This window comes from Erpetoichthys calabaricus, chromosome 12, assembly GCF_900747795.2.
Source record: "Erpetoichthys calabaricus chromosome 12, fErpCal1.3, whole genome shotgun sequence".
In the NCBI taxonomy this organism is placed as follows: Eukaryota; Metazoa; Chordata; class Cladistia; order Polypteriformes; family Polypteridae; genus Erpetoichthys; species Erpetoichthys calabaricus.
This window is the reverse complement of record NC_041405.2, coordinates 127,277,541-127,295,057: the sequence shown is the minus strand read 5'-3', so window position 1 is coordinate 127,295,057 and position 17,517 is coordinate 127,277,541. Positions and strand designations below refer to the sequence as shown.

General features: G+C 39.8%; 1 protein-coding gene across 1 annotated transcript in view; it reads left to right on the top strand.

The window, feature by feature from the left end:
• Nucleotides 1-16,253: 16,253 nt before the first annotated feature.
• tmem185 (transmembrane protein 185) overlaps nt 16,254-17,517 on the top strand; it is a 29,404-nt gene continuing 28,140 nt past the window's right edge. Inside the window, exon 1 of the mRNA XM_028816126.2 lies at nt 16,254-16,442. Within this exon, the coding sequence (XP_028671959.1) occupies nt 16,405-16,442 (38 nt within the window). The 5' untranslated portion in view covers nt 16,254-16,404. The remainder of the gene's footprint in view (nt 16,443-17,517) is intronic.

Below are 17,517 nucleotides of genomic sequence, written 5' to 3'. Positions count from 1 at the left end.
CCCCATACCACTGGTCTTTGTTGTTTTCATTGTTATTGACATCTTATTTTATGTGTAGAAAGAAGTATCAGGACACTTCACCTGTCCTGTAATTGCTGGTGTACACATATTCTAAGTATGTGGTACAAACAGCTCCCAGATTGCCAGATCTGCTCACTTTGGACCATCAAAATGTTTAATCATATGTTCCTCTGAAAGATAGACAATGAAATCCACCTTTGATATTCACAGGTGGAGTGTTATTAAATATATATAATCATGTATGGAAGTTGTTCTATCCATCAGAAAGTGATGGTCACCTGTAGTGAATCCTGTAGTAGATAGGCCATCTGCCCATTGCTGCAAGGTACTGTCTGAGTCCTACAAAGGCAGAGGGTATCCCATAGTACATTTCAGTTTATTCAAACTTGGGAGTTTAGTGCGTTTGGTTTCTTTGCAATTTTTGTTGTGTTTTTGTGATTTATTGGATTTTTTTTTACGTTCTGTGTTCCCTAAAGCAGGAAATGTAACTTCCTGTAGCACCCACTGGTGGTGCCCATGGACCCTAGCACGGTTGCCTCATGGAACGACTATTCCCATGATGCCTTGCAGTTATGGGAATGGGTACTGAAGCCCAGGGACACTGCCATCTAGTGGTTTGGGGAGGCATATATTTCTGAGACTGAGCCTCCTTCCATTGTTCAGTCATATCAGCCTCCTGGCTGGTTAAAGCAATGATATCAATCCTGGCCGGGACGCCTGCCCATGAATGTGTTCCTTCACAATAGACTCTGGCTCCTGGCAATTCTGTAATGGAAAAAGTGAATTTATAAATAAAGGAAGTCTCAGTATTTACTTCTGAAATAAGTTTTTATGTGTAGACTTTTTTGTCTTTTGGTTGTAACAACAACATCTCAAAAATGTTCACGCAATTGATTTTTAAATGATTTGCGATGGCTCATTATGGCATAAGGCAACCATGTTTAATATTTAATACCATAATCTTGTTTAAGTCAAAGGAGATAATTCACATTTAGAAACATTGTTAGGGTACTAGTGTAGTTTTGTTTTTGTTTTTTTTTAATTGGTGGTTGGTGGATCCATAGCTCATTTTAAATTTGATGTTTCTCTTCTACAGATGGTGGCCCTGACAGCAAGTTGGGTGGCACATCAAAACCTGCAGGTCTAGGCTGACATTTCCCATTCTGGTAATTCTGGTAAATTCAGAAACTTGGTAAGAGCTGATGATGGTTCAGTACTAGAGTGGAGTGTGACCAGGACAGACAAGGAGTCCTGGGGGGTGAGAAATTGATTTTTTTAGTAGCGGGGGAAAATGACCAAACCATTACCATTACAATCACGTATGACATACTGTTGGTATGTTTTCATTGCACTCTAGTTTTCATTATTGATGAGTAAAGCTATGAGAACCCAATAAACAAAAACGAATAAACACTGCTTGGAGCCACATGAATATACATTACCTACAGCTATCACAGCATAGTTTGTGCATATTAGTGCATTTTGAGTACATTAATTTTAATTACATATGGATACTGAGAAGCTGGCTTGAAATTATCTTTAATTTAGGAATGCTACACACAAAATGCAGCAAAGTGAGATGCAGTAACAGGACCAAACTGGACAGTTGTGTCCGAAAATAGTGGACAAGATCCAGATAAGGTGGTCTTCACGTGTAATTTTCCTATTAATATGATCGGTCATATGAAGACACATGGTATACAGAAATTCCATATGGGAGTATGCCTTGACAGTTGTCTCCAGAAAGAAATGCCTTGACAAAGTTTGTTGCTGTGAATGGCAGATTAATAAAACTGCTTTACTTCTTAATTGTGTTTTCATTGTCATCCCTTGCTTAAATGACAATGGGCAGCCTTTCCTTTTGCCTACAAAAATATTTTATTACAACATTTGTACAGGCCCAAGCGAGGACCAGTAGTGTTTACTGCTAACTAGATATTTTTAATTCTGTACTGCAAAATAAATGTGTTTTCCTGACATCTTGATTTATGGTGACTTACAAGATCAGATTCCATTACACTGTTCACATACTTTTGCAGCTGGAGGACAAGTAGGTTGAGGGAGCTAAACAGGGTCACACGGTAAGTCAAATTTCGGTTCTGAAAAGGTCCAAAACTCAGCCCCTCCACAACCTTGAGCTTTACAATCTTCACTAACATTTCAGGAATTTAAATTACAATATTAAAATGTATCATCATCTGGCAGATGTCCATAGAGAACTAGAAAATCAAACTTAACCTCATATGTGTAATTATTGATCTTGAAATAGTCTAAAATGATACCCCATCTGCTTATATTTGAAATTTGTCATTTGTAACCTTCTAGGAGTAGCTCTAAGAAGGTTAGGACCACTTGTTACAGTATTACATGTTTTTATGTATTTTACTGTTGCAGAGTTCAATTTATGTATTTTCGGTTATGTTTATAATTGAGCACTGTCACGTAAAATGTGTTATCATGCATGTGTGCATGAGAGACGGCTTAAGGGCTTTGGTGATGGTAATTACCCACTGAACCAGGTGTTGCCACAATGTTCTAATGTCTTCTCCTCCCCTTCCTCCACAGAATGGAACACTGACAACCACTCCATTGCCAATGTCACTTCTGTCGTCCATCCACCTGGACTTGCCTCTTCCTGCCACATGACTACTGTGACAGATTGAGGTCTCCGTGACCCCTTGAACCCTCAGACTACACGTCAGACACTAGGTAAAAGTCCAAATATTATATTTATTAGGACAATAACGTGCACAAAGCATCCTCTTCTCCACAATATTTAAATGAATACCCAATAAACAATCAATAAATCAATAATAACAATAATCCTCCTCACTTCCAGACGCGTTGCCACCCTTCCACCCAGCTCAGCTCAATGTCTGGGATTTCCCATCGTCCTTTTATATTCCCTGACCCGGAAGTGTTTCCCATCTTACAGTCCATGTGATTTCTTATCACTTCCGGGTCAGATAAAAAGTCCTTCTTTTCAACCCGGAAACATGACGATCCCTCTGGTCATATGATTATGACGTGCTTCCGGGTTATAGGGCACGTATAAGTCCTTGAGCCTCCCTGCAGCGTCCTCTGGTGGGAACCACGGTGTCCAGCAGGGTTGGGAATAAAAACTCCATTGTCCATAATTCCCTGCTGGTCTTCGGGGTACTTCCATGCTACAGGGAGGGCTCCATCTAGCGGCCTGGGGGTATTGGCCGGGGTAAATGGCCGGCCATCCCTCACACCACTTACATGCTTACTTATCTGAACTTATCACTACTTAACAAACCTGAGTGCACATTAAGATCTCAAGATGCCAGTCTGCTTAAGATTACAAGGATTAATAAAATAACAGTGGGAGGTTGAGCTTTTAGTTACAGGGTCCTGGAGCTATGGAATGGTCTGTCTCTTCAGTCACAGCTTTTAAATCCAGGGTGAAGACTCACTATTTCAGTTCTGCATACCCTGACTAGAGCTGCTGATTAGCTGTGTATACTGCATATCTGTGGTCAGTCATTAGTACTGAAATATAATATATGTATAACTGTTACTAACACTTGCCTGTTCTGTTTCTTTTCTGAACACTGGCCGCAAGCTTTTGAGTAACAACTGAAAGAACTAGATTGTAAATACAAACTGTGGAAATGAGCTTCCTTCACAGAGTATCTAGGCTCAGTCTTTGAGATAAGATAAAGATCACAGACATTCAGGAGAAACACAAAGTAGAGCCGCTGCTCCCCCATATCAACAGGAGCCAGCTAAGGTGGCTTGGGCATCTGATTAGGTTGCTTTAGGCATGTCCAACTGGAAGGAGACATTGGGGCAGACCTAGGACACCCTGGAATGATTATATCTCTCAGTTGGCCTGGGAATGCCTTAGTATCCCCCAAGAGGAGGTGGTGGGCAGAAGCAGCATTTGGGCACCTTTGCGTAGGCAGATGCCATGGCGACTAGGACTGGATAAGCAGTAGAAAATGGATGGATGGATTGATGGACAAAGTTTGAGTGGTTTTATAAACATTTTCATATTAAGTTAAATTACTGAGGGAAGCTTATCACGTATTTTGTGTAACATCTGCTTTCATACAGAAATGTCACTGACAGGGGTGGATCTACCATCGGGGCATACTGGGTTCACGTCCAAGGACCCATAACAACAAGGTGCCTTTTCAGTGTTTCATGGTGAAACATTCGAGAAATGAACAAGAGGACTCCTCCAGTTTGATGAATCTATCAATGAAACTCTCTGCTAAGGAGTTAAGTAACCCAGAGGCCTGTGGAGATCTTAATCTGGGTTTGACAACTGGTCAGTACACCAGCTGGACATGAGAAAGAACCAAAAAAGAATAAGTGAAGATGTAACCAAAAAACAGGTGACATGCAGAGCAAGCTAAAAAACAGACCCAAGGAGGTTTATATTACATTTACTTATTTGGCTGACACCTTTATTCAAGGCAACTTACAACATTTATGAAAACATTGGTTACACTTCTTTTTGCCTTTTCAATGGGAGCACAGGCAGGTCAAGTGACTTGTTCAGGGTCACACAGTGTCAATAGCAGGATCTGAACCTGCAACCATAGGGTGTGAAGTCCAAAGCCTTAACCACTACACCACACTGGTTTAAACAAGCAAGCAGAGTTTGCATAACAAGTTTTAATACTTGATGCAGGCTACATAATTCAAACTTAATTAAAAAAAACTCTAGTATAATAAGTTTTAACTGAACAATCATGATTTCAAACAATAAAAAAATAACTTTATTCTTGCAATGAATGAATATGACATCAATAAATGTTTGACAGTCATGATACCTGAATATATTCAATACTTGATGGAACTCATACTAAACATTTTGGACTAATAGTCGGAAATTAAGGAGCATTAAATAATATTTAGTCGTTATTCCAAACAAGTTGAAAAACAAATGCTCAAAAATGTGGCCAGATTCAGTTTTGTTCTTACATAGTACTCTTCGATAAAAACTGACAGTTGCAGAGATCACACAGATTAAAACCAGAAGCTGTAGGCATCAGCAGTAATTTACAAAACTGGATTTCATGCTGGTTAATTGGCAGGACACAAAGAGTACAGATAAGAGCAGAATGAGGTCATCAGTGGAGTGAGATCATGAGTGGAGTCCCTCAGGGGTCTGTTACTTTTTTTGATTTATATTGTAGCAGTTGGATTGAACTGCTCAGATTCTTCGTTTTCAAAGTGGTGATTTTTTATGAATTTTATGGACTCCCAGGAATACACGCAGCCTTAGCCCAGCTTGAATAAAGAATAAAGAAAGAATAACGATAAACAAATAATGCACAAGAAAAATCCCACACATATTCCTCTGGCATCAATAACTATTTAATAACTGAACAAATGAAACTGCAAGAAACACTAGGCACTCACTACCTGATAAACAACACAGTCCAAACACAGTTCAGTACACCAGGTATGGGTGACAATGGTGAATGGAATAGACAACTCTGTGAAGAGACCTCTGAATGAAATGTATAGTTTTGTCCTGCAGGTTCCAGTTGTTGCATTAAAAATTTGCTGTGATTGGTACTGCTTCACAGATGAAAACATATCAAGCCAAAATGAAATTATATGAACAAACGAGCACAGGATAAGCACATAAATCTGGAAAGAACTGTAATCCACAGCAGTAGTATCTGTAATCCAAAAGAGAGTGAAGCATAGAAACAAAAAGACGCAAATGATCGTGATTCCTTATGGCTCCTTTTTAAAGAGAGTGCCTAATCATCCTTCTTCCCAGCAACTCCCACCCCACTCTGAAGCTGCCCAATGGTGTTATACTATTGGGGCTGCTGGGATTTGTAGTCCATTTAAGTAGCACTGCTACAATATAAATGACGTTGATTTCAGCATAGTTAGTAAACTTGTGAAATTTGTAGATGACACTAAAATTCGAGGAATGGCAAGACACTGAGGAGGCAGCAAAAAACAATTTAAGGACACTTGGAAAAGCTTCAGAACTAACTAAACATTTGGAAAATCAGGGTAACGTAAAAAAGTGCTAAGCACAACATGTGGGCAACAGAGATATCAATTACAAGATGGAAGACAATAAAGGAAGTAACCTCTGAAAAGGATTTAGGGATTTATGTTAACACATTTTCATCATCCAACCAATAAACAGATGTTATTAAAAGGACAAATAAATTGTTACTGTTATATCATAAAAAATGTTGAATATAAATTGAGAGATGTTATACTAAGACTATAAAATGGAGTAGTGAGACCACATCTGGAGTATTGCGTGCAGTTCTGGTCACCACGCTACAAGTAAGACACAGCAGCACTTCTGTGCACAGAAGAGCAAGTAAGAGCATCGCTGGACTTAATGACATGTCATACCCTGACATACTCACAGAATTAAACTGTTTCCTCTCAAGCAGAGTAGATTGCGTGGGGACTTAATCCAGCTCTACAAAATTTTCAAAGGTGTTGATAACATAGATCCAACAGAATTCTTTCAACTTCACTGTGAATCACGTACACAAGAACACTAATTGAAATTAAGGGGAGGTACATTTGAAAATGAAGCCAGGCAGCACTTCTTTACTCGAAGAGTTGTGGGAATCAGGAATTCTGAAGTAGAAACCTTGACAACTTTTTAAAATTTACAGTATCTGGTTAAGATATAGAGATAGTTTAGCTATTAGCTAAACAAATGAGCATGATGAACTGAATGGTCTTCTCTCATTTGTCAAATGTCTTATATTCTTATGATTAAATTGTCGGGAAAATGGTGGAACAGAGAAGTATCCAAACTCCTTAATAAAACAAATTGCAAGCATGTATAATAGACTGATTTCATTTTTCAGTAATTAATTTTATGAACCAACTTACACCATTCGTGAAGACCTGGAAACAATCCTAAATTAAAGCAAAAGACAACAACCAAACAAAATGGGACATCATTCAATTGTTTGGCACAATCACACACACAGCTATACAGAACCACCAAAGAAAACTATATAAAGAGGGTAACCATCCAAGGACTTGATGGCAGGTGCCTGGTACTTTGAGGCAGTAGCACTAACTTCTGCAACACTAGGCCACCTTGCTCTCAGCTGAAATGACTCAGTGTTTTAACTCTGTTTAGGATTCTGATCAGTCAGCTTCTGACAACAAGGAGCTTGTGTAAAGCTAAGTGGAGGAAAGGCATTAATCAGAACATGGAGTAAATATGAAAAGAAATCAAAGGCCTTTGGAATGCAGTTCTCTCCATCCATGCATCCATTTTTTATACCTACTTACTTTAGTAGAAAAAGCAAACCCCGATTTTGCAGCATTGGGTACAGGGCAAGAAAGAGCTGTAGACCATCACAGGTCAGGTATATACTGTATGTAATACACTGTATCCCCATTGTTCCAGCAGTATCAGCAGAAGTTGTCAAAATATGGCTGGTTGATTTAGTGGTTGTGTCTTGCATAGTTTATATTAAACTAAAACTGGCCCAACTCAATGATCATTCTTTCTATTGGTAGTATGTGAGTTTCTAGAGCAAGGAATTGATCTAAAGATTGTGTGTCAGAGTCTTTTTCCAAAATGCCTAGTGCTTCGAAGATAAATTAATCATGGAAACGCAACTAGCTGATTTTGGTTTATTTATTTAAGTGTCATCAGTAATTCAGGAGATGGGCCCAACATAAAGCAAGGAGGGTGAAAGGCTTCCCATTTTCTCTTAAATTGTTGCAAATTAAAGATTTTTGCCTTCAAGCACCAAGGTCCAAGAAGTATGTATTTTAAATGGTTGCCTAGGCCCCTTTGTAAAAGAGTAAATGCAAGACACATTGTCTCTGGTGTGACCATCTCTTGAACCATTTCAAGGTCAGTTTTGAAAATTCTCCCTCATGTCTTCCAGCACTGTTGAATGACCTGTATCTCATGTCATTAATTTATGTCATTGCTGTCATATGCTATTGCACCTAGAACATCATTTAACAGCTGCATCCCAAAAACATCCTCTCTGTCTGTATTTTGATGTTCATGCTCCGTAATGTTCAGCTCCTTGCAAACAGTTTCCTGTTCTTTCAACAGTTCCTGCACTTGTACCTTTAGGAAGTGAAGTTCTTCTTGAAGATTCACATTTATGTGGTCACAGATATCCTTGTCTCTGTTCTGTACCTGTTCCCTGATGATTCGAATTTCCTCTTGAAGGTCCTCAGCCACGTTTACCTGTCCAGAGATTTCATCATCTTTTTTCTGCAGGCCTAGATCTTTCCCATTTCCATTCCGCTGATTAGCTATTTCCTCATCTGTCCTTTCCTGCTGTTCACTGATGATATAAAACTCTTCATGAAAATCTCTGTTCCCTGTAGAATGTGCACTTGACTCCATAATTCTTTTGTTCAGCTCGTCCTTGACAAATTGAAGTTCTTCTGTGTTACGATTCTTCCTTACAAGTTCATTGATTTTCTTGTCTCTTGTCTGCATTTGCATCTCAACAAAGGACAGTTGTTCTTTTTCAACTTCTTCTTGAACTTGCTCAACAGTTTTCTCATTTTTGTCATGCACATCTCGTGGGTCTATCATTAGCTTAATATGTTGACAGCTTCCCTGTTCACCAATTTCTACTCTCCCTTTGATGATACAGAGTTGCTCTTGGAGTTCTCTGTTTAGTATAATTTGTGCACTTATCTCTGCTTCTCTTATTTGCATCTGCTTCTGCAGATGCTGTATTTCCTCTTGAAGGCATGCATTTTCTCTTATGTGTTCAGTGATTTCTGAATATTTTCTCTTTACCTCGACCTTAAGGCTTTGAACTTCATCTTGCATGAGTACATTCATTTGTAAATATTCACATATTTCTGAATCTCTTTTCTCTATCTGCTCCTTAAGATCATGAAAATCTTCCTGTAAGTCTCCTGTTATATTTACTTGTTTGCTCCCATCTGTGGCTATTTTCTGCATCTCCAATTTAAGACTTGGAAATTCCTCTTGCAGACAGCCATTCACTTTTATTTTTTCACTGATCTCACTATCTTTTTTCTGAACCTGCTCTTTCAGACACTGTAGTTCCTCTAGAAGATATTTATTCACTTTTCCAAATTCAATCATTTCCATATCTCTTCTACATACCTCTTCTTTAATGCTCTGCAGTTCCAACTGAAGGTCCCCATTGGCTTTCACATACATACCAATCTCCACATCCCTTTTCTGCAGCTCTGCCTTAAGACTCTGAAGGTTTTCTTGCAGGTCGACATTCACCTTTTCCTGTTCAACAATCTCTGCCTCTCTTCTTTGCATCTGCATGTTAAGGCTTTGAAGCTCCTCCTGCAGATATCTTTTTTCTTTCACTTGTACAACGATTTTCTCATCCCTTTCCACAACTTGTGCCCTCAGACTCTGAAGTTCTTCTTGTAGATCTGAATTGGCTTTCTCAAACTCTTTGGTCTTCTCATCTTTTCTCTGTAAATGAATGTTAAGGCTTTGAAGGACCTCCTGAAGATCACTATTGGTTTTCACTTGCTCAATGATCCTCTCATCTCTTTCCAAAACTTGAACCTTAAGGCTCTGAAGTTCCTCTTGCAGGTCTGAATTGGCTCTTACATACTCTTTGATCTTCTTCTCTTTTTTGTGTACCTGAATCTTAAGGCTTTGAAGTTCATCTTGAAGGTCTGAATTGGCTTTTAGATGTTTTTTCATCGTTTCCTCTTTTCTCCACATCTCTTTTTCAAAGCTCTGAAGTTCCTCTTGAAGGTATCCATTGTCTTTAACATGTTGACTGATCTTCTCGTCTTTCCTCTGCACCTGCTCTTGGAGACTCATTAGTTCCACTTGAAGTTGTCTGTTGGCATTAGCATATGCACCGATTTTCTCCTCTGTTCTCTGTATCTGCTCTTTAAGCTTATGAATTTCCTGTTGAAGGTATTCTTTGTCTCTTACATGCTCACCAATCCTTTCCTCTCCTCTCTGCACCTGCTCTTGAAGTTTCTTAAGTTTCTCTTGAGAGTCTCTATTGCCTTTAATATAGTCCTCAATCTTCTCGTCTCTGTTCATTACTTGCTCCTTAAGGTCCTGGAGTTCCTTTTGAAGGTCTCCATTAGCTTTAAAGTATTCATCAATTTTCTCATTTTTTGTCTGCACCTGCTCTTTAAGGCTCCGAAGTTCCTCTTCCAGGACTATATTCACTTGTACGTGTTCATCGATTTCTGCATCTCTTTTCCTTGCCTGCATCTTGAGGATGTGTAGTACCTCTAGCAATTCCTCATTCACTTTAACATAATCATTTTTCTCTGTATCCCTCTTCTGCATTTCAATCTCAAGTAAACAAAGTTCATCTCTCAGACTTTCCTTTGCTTTTATGTGTATGATGATCTCTTCAGATCTGACACTCATCTGCTCCTCGAGAACCTTCAATTCATCCTGCAGGCGCTCATTCAACTTTGCTTGTTTGTCAATCTCCCCTTCTCTGCTCTGCATTTGCATCTTAAGCAAGATCAGCTCACCTTGTAAATTCTGGTTCTCCTTTGCATGTTTGTCAATTTCAGCATCTCGCTTCTGCATCTGCACCTTGAGAAGAGAGAACTTCTCTTGCAGCTCTAGATTGATTTTTATATATTCACTAATCTCAGTTGTTGCCTTCTGCATTTGCTCCTGGAGCACCTGAATATTAACTTGGAGATCTTCATTTAGTTTTATGTGTCTGTCTATGTCAGCATCTCTCTTTTGCACATGTATCTGCAAGACTGGAAGCTCCTCCTGGAGTTTCTGAATCATGATCACACTTTCACACATCTTGGTGCTTCTCTTCTCCTCTTGCTCCCTAAATAATTTCATCTCTGCAGAGCAGTTCTGTAAGAAAGCTTCCTGTTCATGCAGAGCTTCTTTCAGTATGCACACCTCAATATCTCTAGCCTTTAACTGACAAGTCAGGTCCAACATCTTGCTAGCATCAGATGACATACGTGTGACCAATTCTTTGTTTCTTTTGCTCAGGCTCCAAAGGTGACCTGCCATGCAGATCCCTGAAACAGCCAACAGCCCTTTAACTGCCACAGACACTGAGAAGGAATGTTCAGGTAGAAGAGGCAGACACACTCCAGAATGGGTAGCTATAGGAGCCATGACACTCATAGCTTTGCTGCAAAAGGAAATCATATTAGAAGTGTAACAGGGATTCATGTAAAGAATCCCTGGTTAGAATTTATGAAACATGTATGAACCTCCAACTAAAAGATGTCCCTATCTCAGAGAAGACTGTCTACAGCAAACTCTCACTGGATTTATATGCATGCAACGTTGCTAGGAAACCTTAAAAAACGCGAGATGTTTTAAAGTGACATACAAGGAAGTCAAGTTTGTAATGAAAGATATTGTCAGGTTAAATTTAACTCCTAAAATCAGCATTTTAATATTGCTTTCTTTATATTTGGCACTGTTGTTATTACTTTCTGTATCTTCTAATACAACCTAACTGCATCTTCTTCCAAAATTGAATCACCATTGAATTATTTTAATCCTCACAGGAAGCCACAACATTTTCTTGTAACCCTCACTACAAAGGCAAGAAGAAACTCTAGAAGAGGTAAAGCTCAAGTGTGGGACATCAAGGTTGCAATACTGGAGCTCTACAGGGAACTGTCCTGCCTCCCTTACTGTTTAAGGGACTTCCAGTACAATATCAGCATTTACTACCTACACAAATTTTCAAATGACTCCTCCATCATAGGCTGCATTAATAAAAGAGATGAGCTCGAGTACAGGAGGCTTGTGGAAGACTTTGTCTTGTGGTGTAGGGAGAACAACCTGCAATGTCAGCAAGATAAAAGAGATGGTGGTGGACATCTGGTGTACCAAAGAGCCTCTGAGTCCAGTCATCAATCAGAGGGAGGATGTGGAATTGGTGCAGAGTTACAAGTACCGGGGAGTTCACATAAACTGCAAACCAGACTGGTCTGAAATCACAGTACGGTTGTACAAAAAGGACTAGAGCAGACAATCAAGTTTTCAGATGTATGCAGAAAGCTGCTAGAAATGTTTTATCAGACAATACTCGTCAGTATATTGTTCTACACTGCAGTCTCCTGAGCTTCAAAAAAGCACAAAGCCTGAACAAACTTATCAGGAAAAATGGATGCCAGCATGAAAAGTCTCTTCCAAGAGGCGCTCTCATGAGCACTTTTAACCACAAACTCTTCCCTCCATGGTGTGCTAAGAAGCTCCACTGGGGATCTTTTCTGCCCAAGGCGTTCAGGTATATTTAATGATTCCTCCCCACGTCCCAAACTAAATGCTTATACTCTTTAAGTTCATTTTGCACTTTCTGTATAATATATTTATTATTTATTTATGGATTGTATTATTTGTTCTGTGAGTCTATAATTTTGTTTTTATGTTTCTGCTGCTGTATGCATCTAAATTTCCCTTTGAGATTAATAAAATGTATCTAATCTAATCTAATTAACAATTTTACAATAATGCCTACCAAGTGAATATGGTAATTAGTGCATAGGAAATAGTACATCTAAGCTGCATGTTCTAGAAATATGGGAGGAAACAGTAGTACCTGGAGAAAATGCATCTGTACATTTGGCCAAGAAGTAAACTTCACATAGACAGTAAACGGTCCTTTAAAACGGACATTATCCATATACATGTTCTCAAAACCTTGCATACCACCAATTAAGTACATTGATTCCATTATTAAAGATTTTGGCTAAAATCGTATGATCAGATGCCCACCCTAACATTAACCCTCTCTATCTAACCGGCTTGAGACGGGCACCAAGTTGGGCTAGTTTGGGTAAGTTTAAACACCTAGGATCAGTGGTAGTTCAAGATTGAGAACTGGGTAGGAGAAAGCTGGCAAAAACAGAATGGAAGTGAATGTAAAAAGTAACAGAAAATTTAAAAGAAAAGGGTTTGACTGGAGACAAGGTGCAGGACCATTCTGTAAAGAGAAGTTTGACCATAGACACCACATAGGAGTGGGAAAAGATGAAGAATCAAAAATGAGATGAGAAGTCAGAGTCTATGGTGGCAACACTAGGTAACTAGCAGGAACCAATTCCAGATGAGATGCTAGTCCACAACAGGAGACACTCACGAAAACATTCACTCACACCGATGATGGCCAAGTAGACACTGAGTGAATGCGTAAAGTTCATACAGAGTAAACTAAGCCAGGACTCAATCCCAGTCTTCTGAATGTGCTTTGTGGTAGCACTAAACACTGTCATTATTCATACTTGCCTATAAAAAAAATATTAATCCATTGGAAGATTTCACATTGGCTTTTCTGACAGTGATTAAGAGAAAAAGTAAAATGGTCTGATTTAATTACCACTAGTGAGCGTTACCAGGCCCCAAACACATGACACAACTCAACCAGACAAAATTCCAGTTTAAAATATAGTATTTTGACAACGTTAACTCAGTTCAGCACAATATAAATAAACACATATATACCTTTCCTCTCCTTCCATTCCTCCCTTGCGAGTGTTGCCCTCTATCTTACGACTCCGACTTGCTTTCCAGGTGAGACTGCCCCCTCTTCCAGTGCAAAGGGAAATGCATGACAAAGTCCTTTCAGGTCATATGGAACTTCCCCAAAATAGGGAGGTCCATCCTTAATTGTGCCCTCCTGTGGTACCCAGGGATCCTGACAGGGTCACCATTGGCATACTACAAGTCTCAGGCCACACTGTGGGCATCCAAGCTGGGATCCAGTCAGGGGTGTATTGTCACCTCTTGTACTGGGGTTGAACTGTTCATAATAGCCAGTCATCCCCCGTCCATCCATTATTTGTTCATCTTACCTGGGATATAAACTGAGGATCATCCCCACTGAGTTGCACCTTCATTCCTGTGATCCTTCAGTTATGAACTCCCAGCTTGGTAGGGATCCAGTCAGTCCCCAGTCCAGCACTTACTATATATACAGTATATACTGCTTAAAAAATTAAAGGAACACTTTTTAATCAGAGTATAGCATCAAGTCAATGAAACTTCTGGGCTATTGATCTGGTCAGTTAAGTAGCAGAGGGGGTTGTTAATCAGTTTCAGCCGCTTTGGTGTTAATGAAATTAAAAACAGGTGCACTAGAGGGGCATGAGGCGATACCTGGACCCTACAAAAGTTGCACAGGTAGTCCAATTTCTCCAGGATGGCACATCAATACTTATCATTGCCAGAAGGTTTGCTGTGTCTCCCATCACAGTCTCAATGGCATGGAGGAAATTCCAGGAGACAGGCAGTTGCTCTAGGAGAGCTGGACAGGGCTGTAGAAGGTCCTTAACCCATCAGCGGGACCAGTATCTGCTCCTTTGGGCGAGGAGGAACAGTATGAACACTGCCAGAGACCTACAAAATGACCTCCAGCAGGCCACTGGTGTGAATGTCTCTGACCAAACAATCAGACACAGACATCATGAGAGTGACCTGAGGGCCGACATCCTCTAGTGGGCCCTGTGCTCACTGCCCGGCACCATGGAGCTCAATTGGCATTTGCCATAGCATACCAGAATTGGCAGGTCCACTGCTTCCTCTGCTTTTCATGGATTAGTGGAGGTTCACCCTGAGCACATGTGACAGACGTGAAAGAGTCTGGAGAAGCCGTGGAGAACATTATGCTGCCTGTAACATTGTTTAGAATGAATGGTTTGGTGGTGGGTCAGTGATAGTCTGGGGAGGCATATCCATGGAAGGATGCACAGACCTCTACAGGCTAGACAACGGCACCTTGACTGCCATTAGATATTGGAATGAAATCCTTGGACCCATTGTCAGACCCTATGCTGGTGCAGTGGGTCCTGGGATCCTCCTGGTACACGACAATGCCCGGCCTCATGTGGCGAGAGTACACAGGCAGTTCCTGGAGGATGAAGGAATTGACACGATTGACTGGCCCACATGCTCGTCTGACCTAAATCCAATAGAACACCACTGGGACATTACATTTTGGTCCATTTGACACCCCCAGGTTGCACCTCAGACTGTCCAGGAGCTCAGTGATGCCCTGGTCCAAATCTGGGAGGAGATCCCCCAGGACACCATCCATTGTCTCATTAGAAGCATGCCCCTCACCCAATGCTGTCAGGCATACATACAAGGCCATACAAACTACTGAGAATGATTTGGAGTTGCTGCAATGAAATTTCGGCAAAATGGACTAGCGTCCCGCATCTTGTTTTCACTTTGATTTTCGGGGTGTCTTTGAATTCAGCCCTTTGTAGGTTGATAATTTTCATTTCCACCAAATGATGTGGCATCCTTTTGTTCCTAACACATTACCCAGTCCATATCAGTACAGATATACAGCCTGAATTTTTTTCTCATTGAGATCTCATGTGTTTTCAAAGTGCTACTTTAATTGTTTTGAGCAGCTTATATATATTTAATTTACACTAAATTGAATAATGTATACTGCTGCTCCCACTTTTCTTGAACCTGGATATTTAGAACCACCTGTATAAATCTGTATATACTCATACCAATGTGGTGCAATATCTTTTTTCAAAACATGTTGACATTCTCTTTTATTATCTATCATATGTACATATTTCCTCTATGTAGACATCAACTATAGGATTTCAAAAAATAAAACTGGGTGGAACTTTGGCCCAATAAATTCTACTAAACACTACCCCGCATATTTTTAATTTTTAATACAGCTCTTCCAACACTACCTCCAGATGCTACACATTAGCAGCACTTTTTTTTAGTCGGCTGCTCTGATGCACGGCCTGACAACTTTACCCAGCATGAAACTCATCTTAAATCTAATGCCATTTCTCCAGTTTCCATTTGCAGAGCTAACATAAGTGATGTACAAAAATTCTCAGGGCTGATGATTATGTCAGCTCTAATTTCTTTGACCATTTTTCAGATGCTGCTCCATATGCCCCATTTCATCTCTTCTCATCTCATCTCATCTCATCTCATCTTCCTATCCGTTTTGCCTGGTGAGGGTCAAGATGTCAGGAGGCCCAAGCACGTCAGTCAAGACTTTCCTGACCCCATCTGTAACTGAACTTATCATTCAACACCTGTTACCAAATAGCTTGTTTCATTTAAATATTTCCCCCTCGGAAGCGTCTTGTTTTTGTTTTTCTGTCCGCCTAAATGGTACTCGTCGGCTACACGATGATTGACAAGTCAGCAACCAGTCGAACACTTAGTTTTCTCTTTCTCCCGCCTATAATGCTACGTGATTGGTCAAGTGTCCAGTTTCATTCTCCACTTGGGTTTATTCCCCGCCTGTCTCTCTCTTGGGTGGGTTGAGCTTATTGCGGTCATGTTTGGAAATCGGTTGGGTGTTACACGTTCGGGCTTGGTATTTTATTATTGGGCAGACTCGTCAGAGAATTTACACTCTTAACATTATATTAACGATGCTTGTGAAGAAAAAATAATCAACAATGAACTTAAGGGGATTTTTCCAGGATTTCAACCCGAGGTAAAGATTCTTGTTCCACTAGGAAAAAGAACGATTATATCAGTGATTTAAGGCCTGCTAAAACTACGGAACTGAGCAACGCACTGTATAGCGCTTTAATTGGTCTTTCCGACGTATGCGATTGCCTCATTATAATCCATTCGCGTGCTTTTCTGTAAATTTTGTTAATCGCCCACTTAACCTCTCATCATTTTTCCCCCCTCTACTGTTTCACTCGTAGCTTCAGGCCTGGGGTTCAAGTAGGAACTTATGCCGGAACGATGAGTTGGAAAGTCGGTAATCGTGTCCACGCTGTACCTTCCTTACTGTCAAGAACCACTTTCGTTACTCGTACTTGTGTACTTCGAATTCAATACTGTACGGTCTTTTCGTGTCTTCAGGACTTGATGAGGTTGGCTCACAATCGAAACTTGATTACTGCCGACATTCAGCTACATTTTCTGTAGTTTGAGAGTCGAGGAAATTAAGGGAAATTGCTGTTGTACTGTAAATTTTTTTTCGCTTTTATGTGTAGAACAGCAAATTACCTATCCAGTTACCTAATTTTAACAAGCCCTTGACTCTTCAAAAATTGCTTATAAGCACAAAATCTCACATCAGTCTTCTCTCATCTGTAATAATCAGTACATTGTATCTGGTTATAAATCTATCTTATTACAAGAATGGTACTATAAAGGAATATGCTTTGTGCCTGACTGTTTAATAAAGAATGTGCTTTATGCTCCTACCAAGAATTTATAGACCAGCATAACATTGGAGTTAAGCTTAAAGGTTATTTATGCAATTCCCATTAATGTTCTTATCAGTTATAAAAATTACATTGGTTATATTCTGCGAATGACAAAAAAAAATTTACAGTTCTTTCAATAAATGGGGTCCCATTTTTTAGACAGCAAATGTAACGACATTCTCATTAAAATTGCCACTCGCCTGTCCGATAACTTCCATCTCTAATGCCCCCAATAGATGGAGCTCCACGACGGGGCACATGCTTTAGAAAATATTTATTTTTTCTACCAAACAAGATTAAAGAAGTCCACTTCAAAATTATAAATCCATTATACCCAACTGAGCA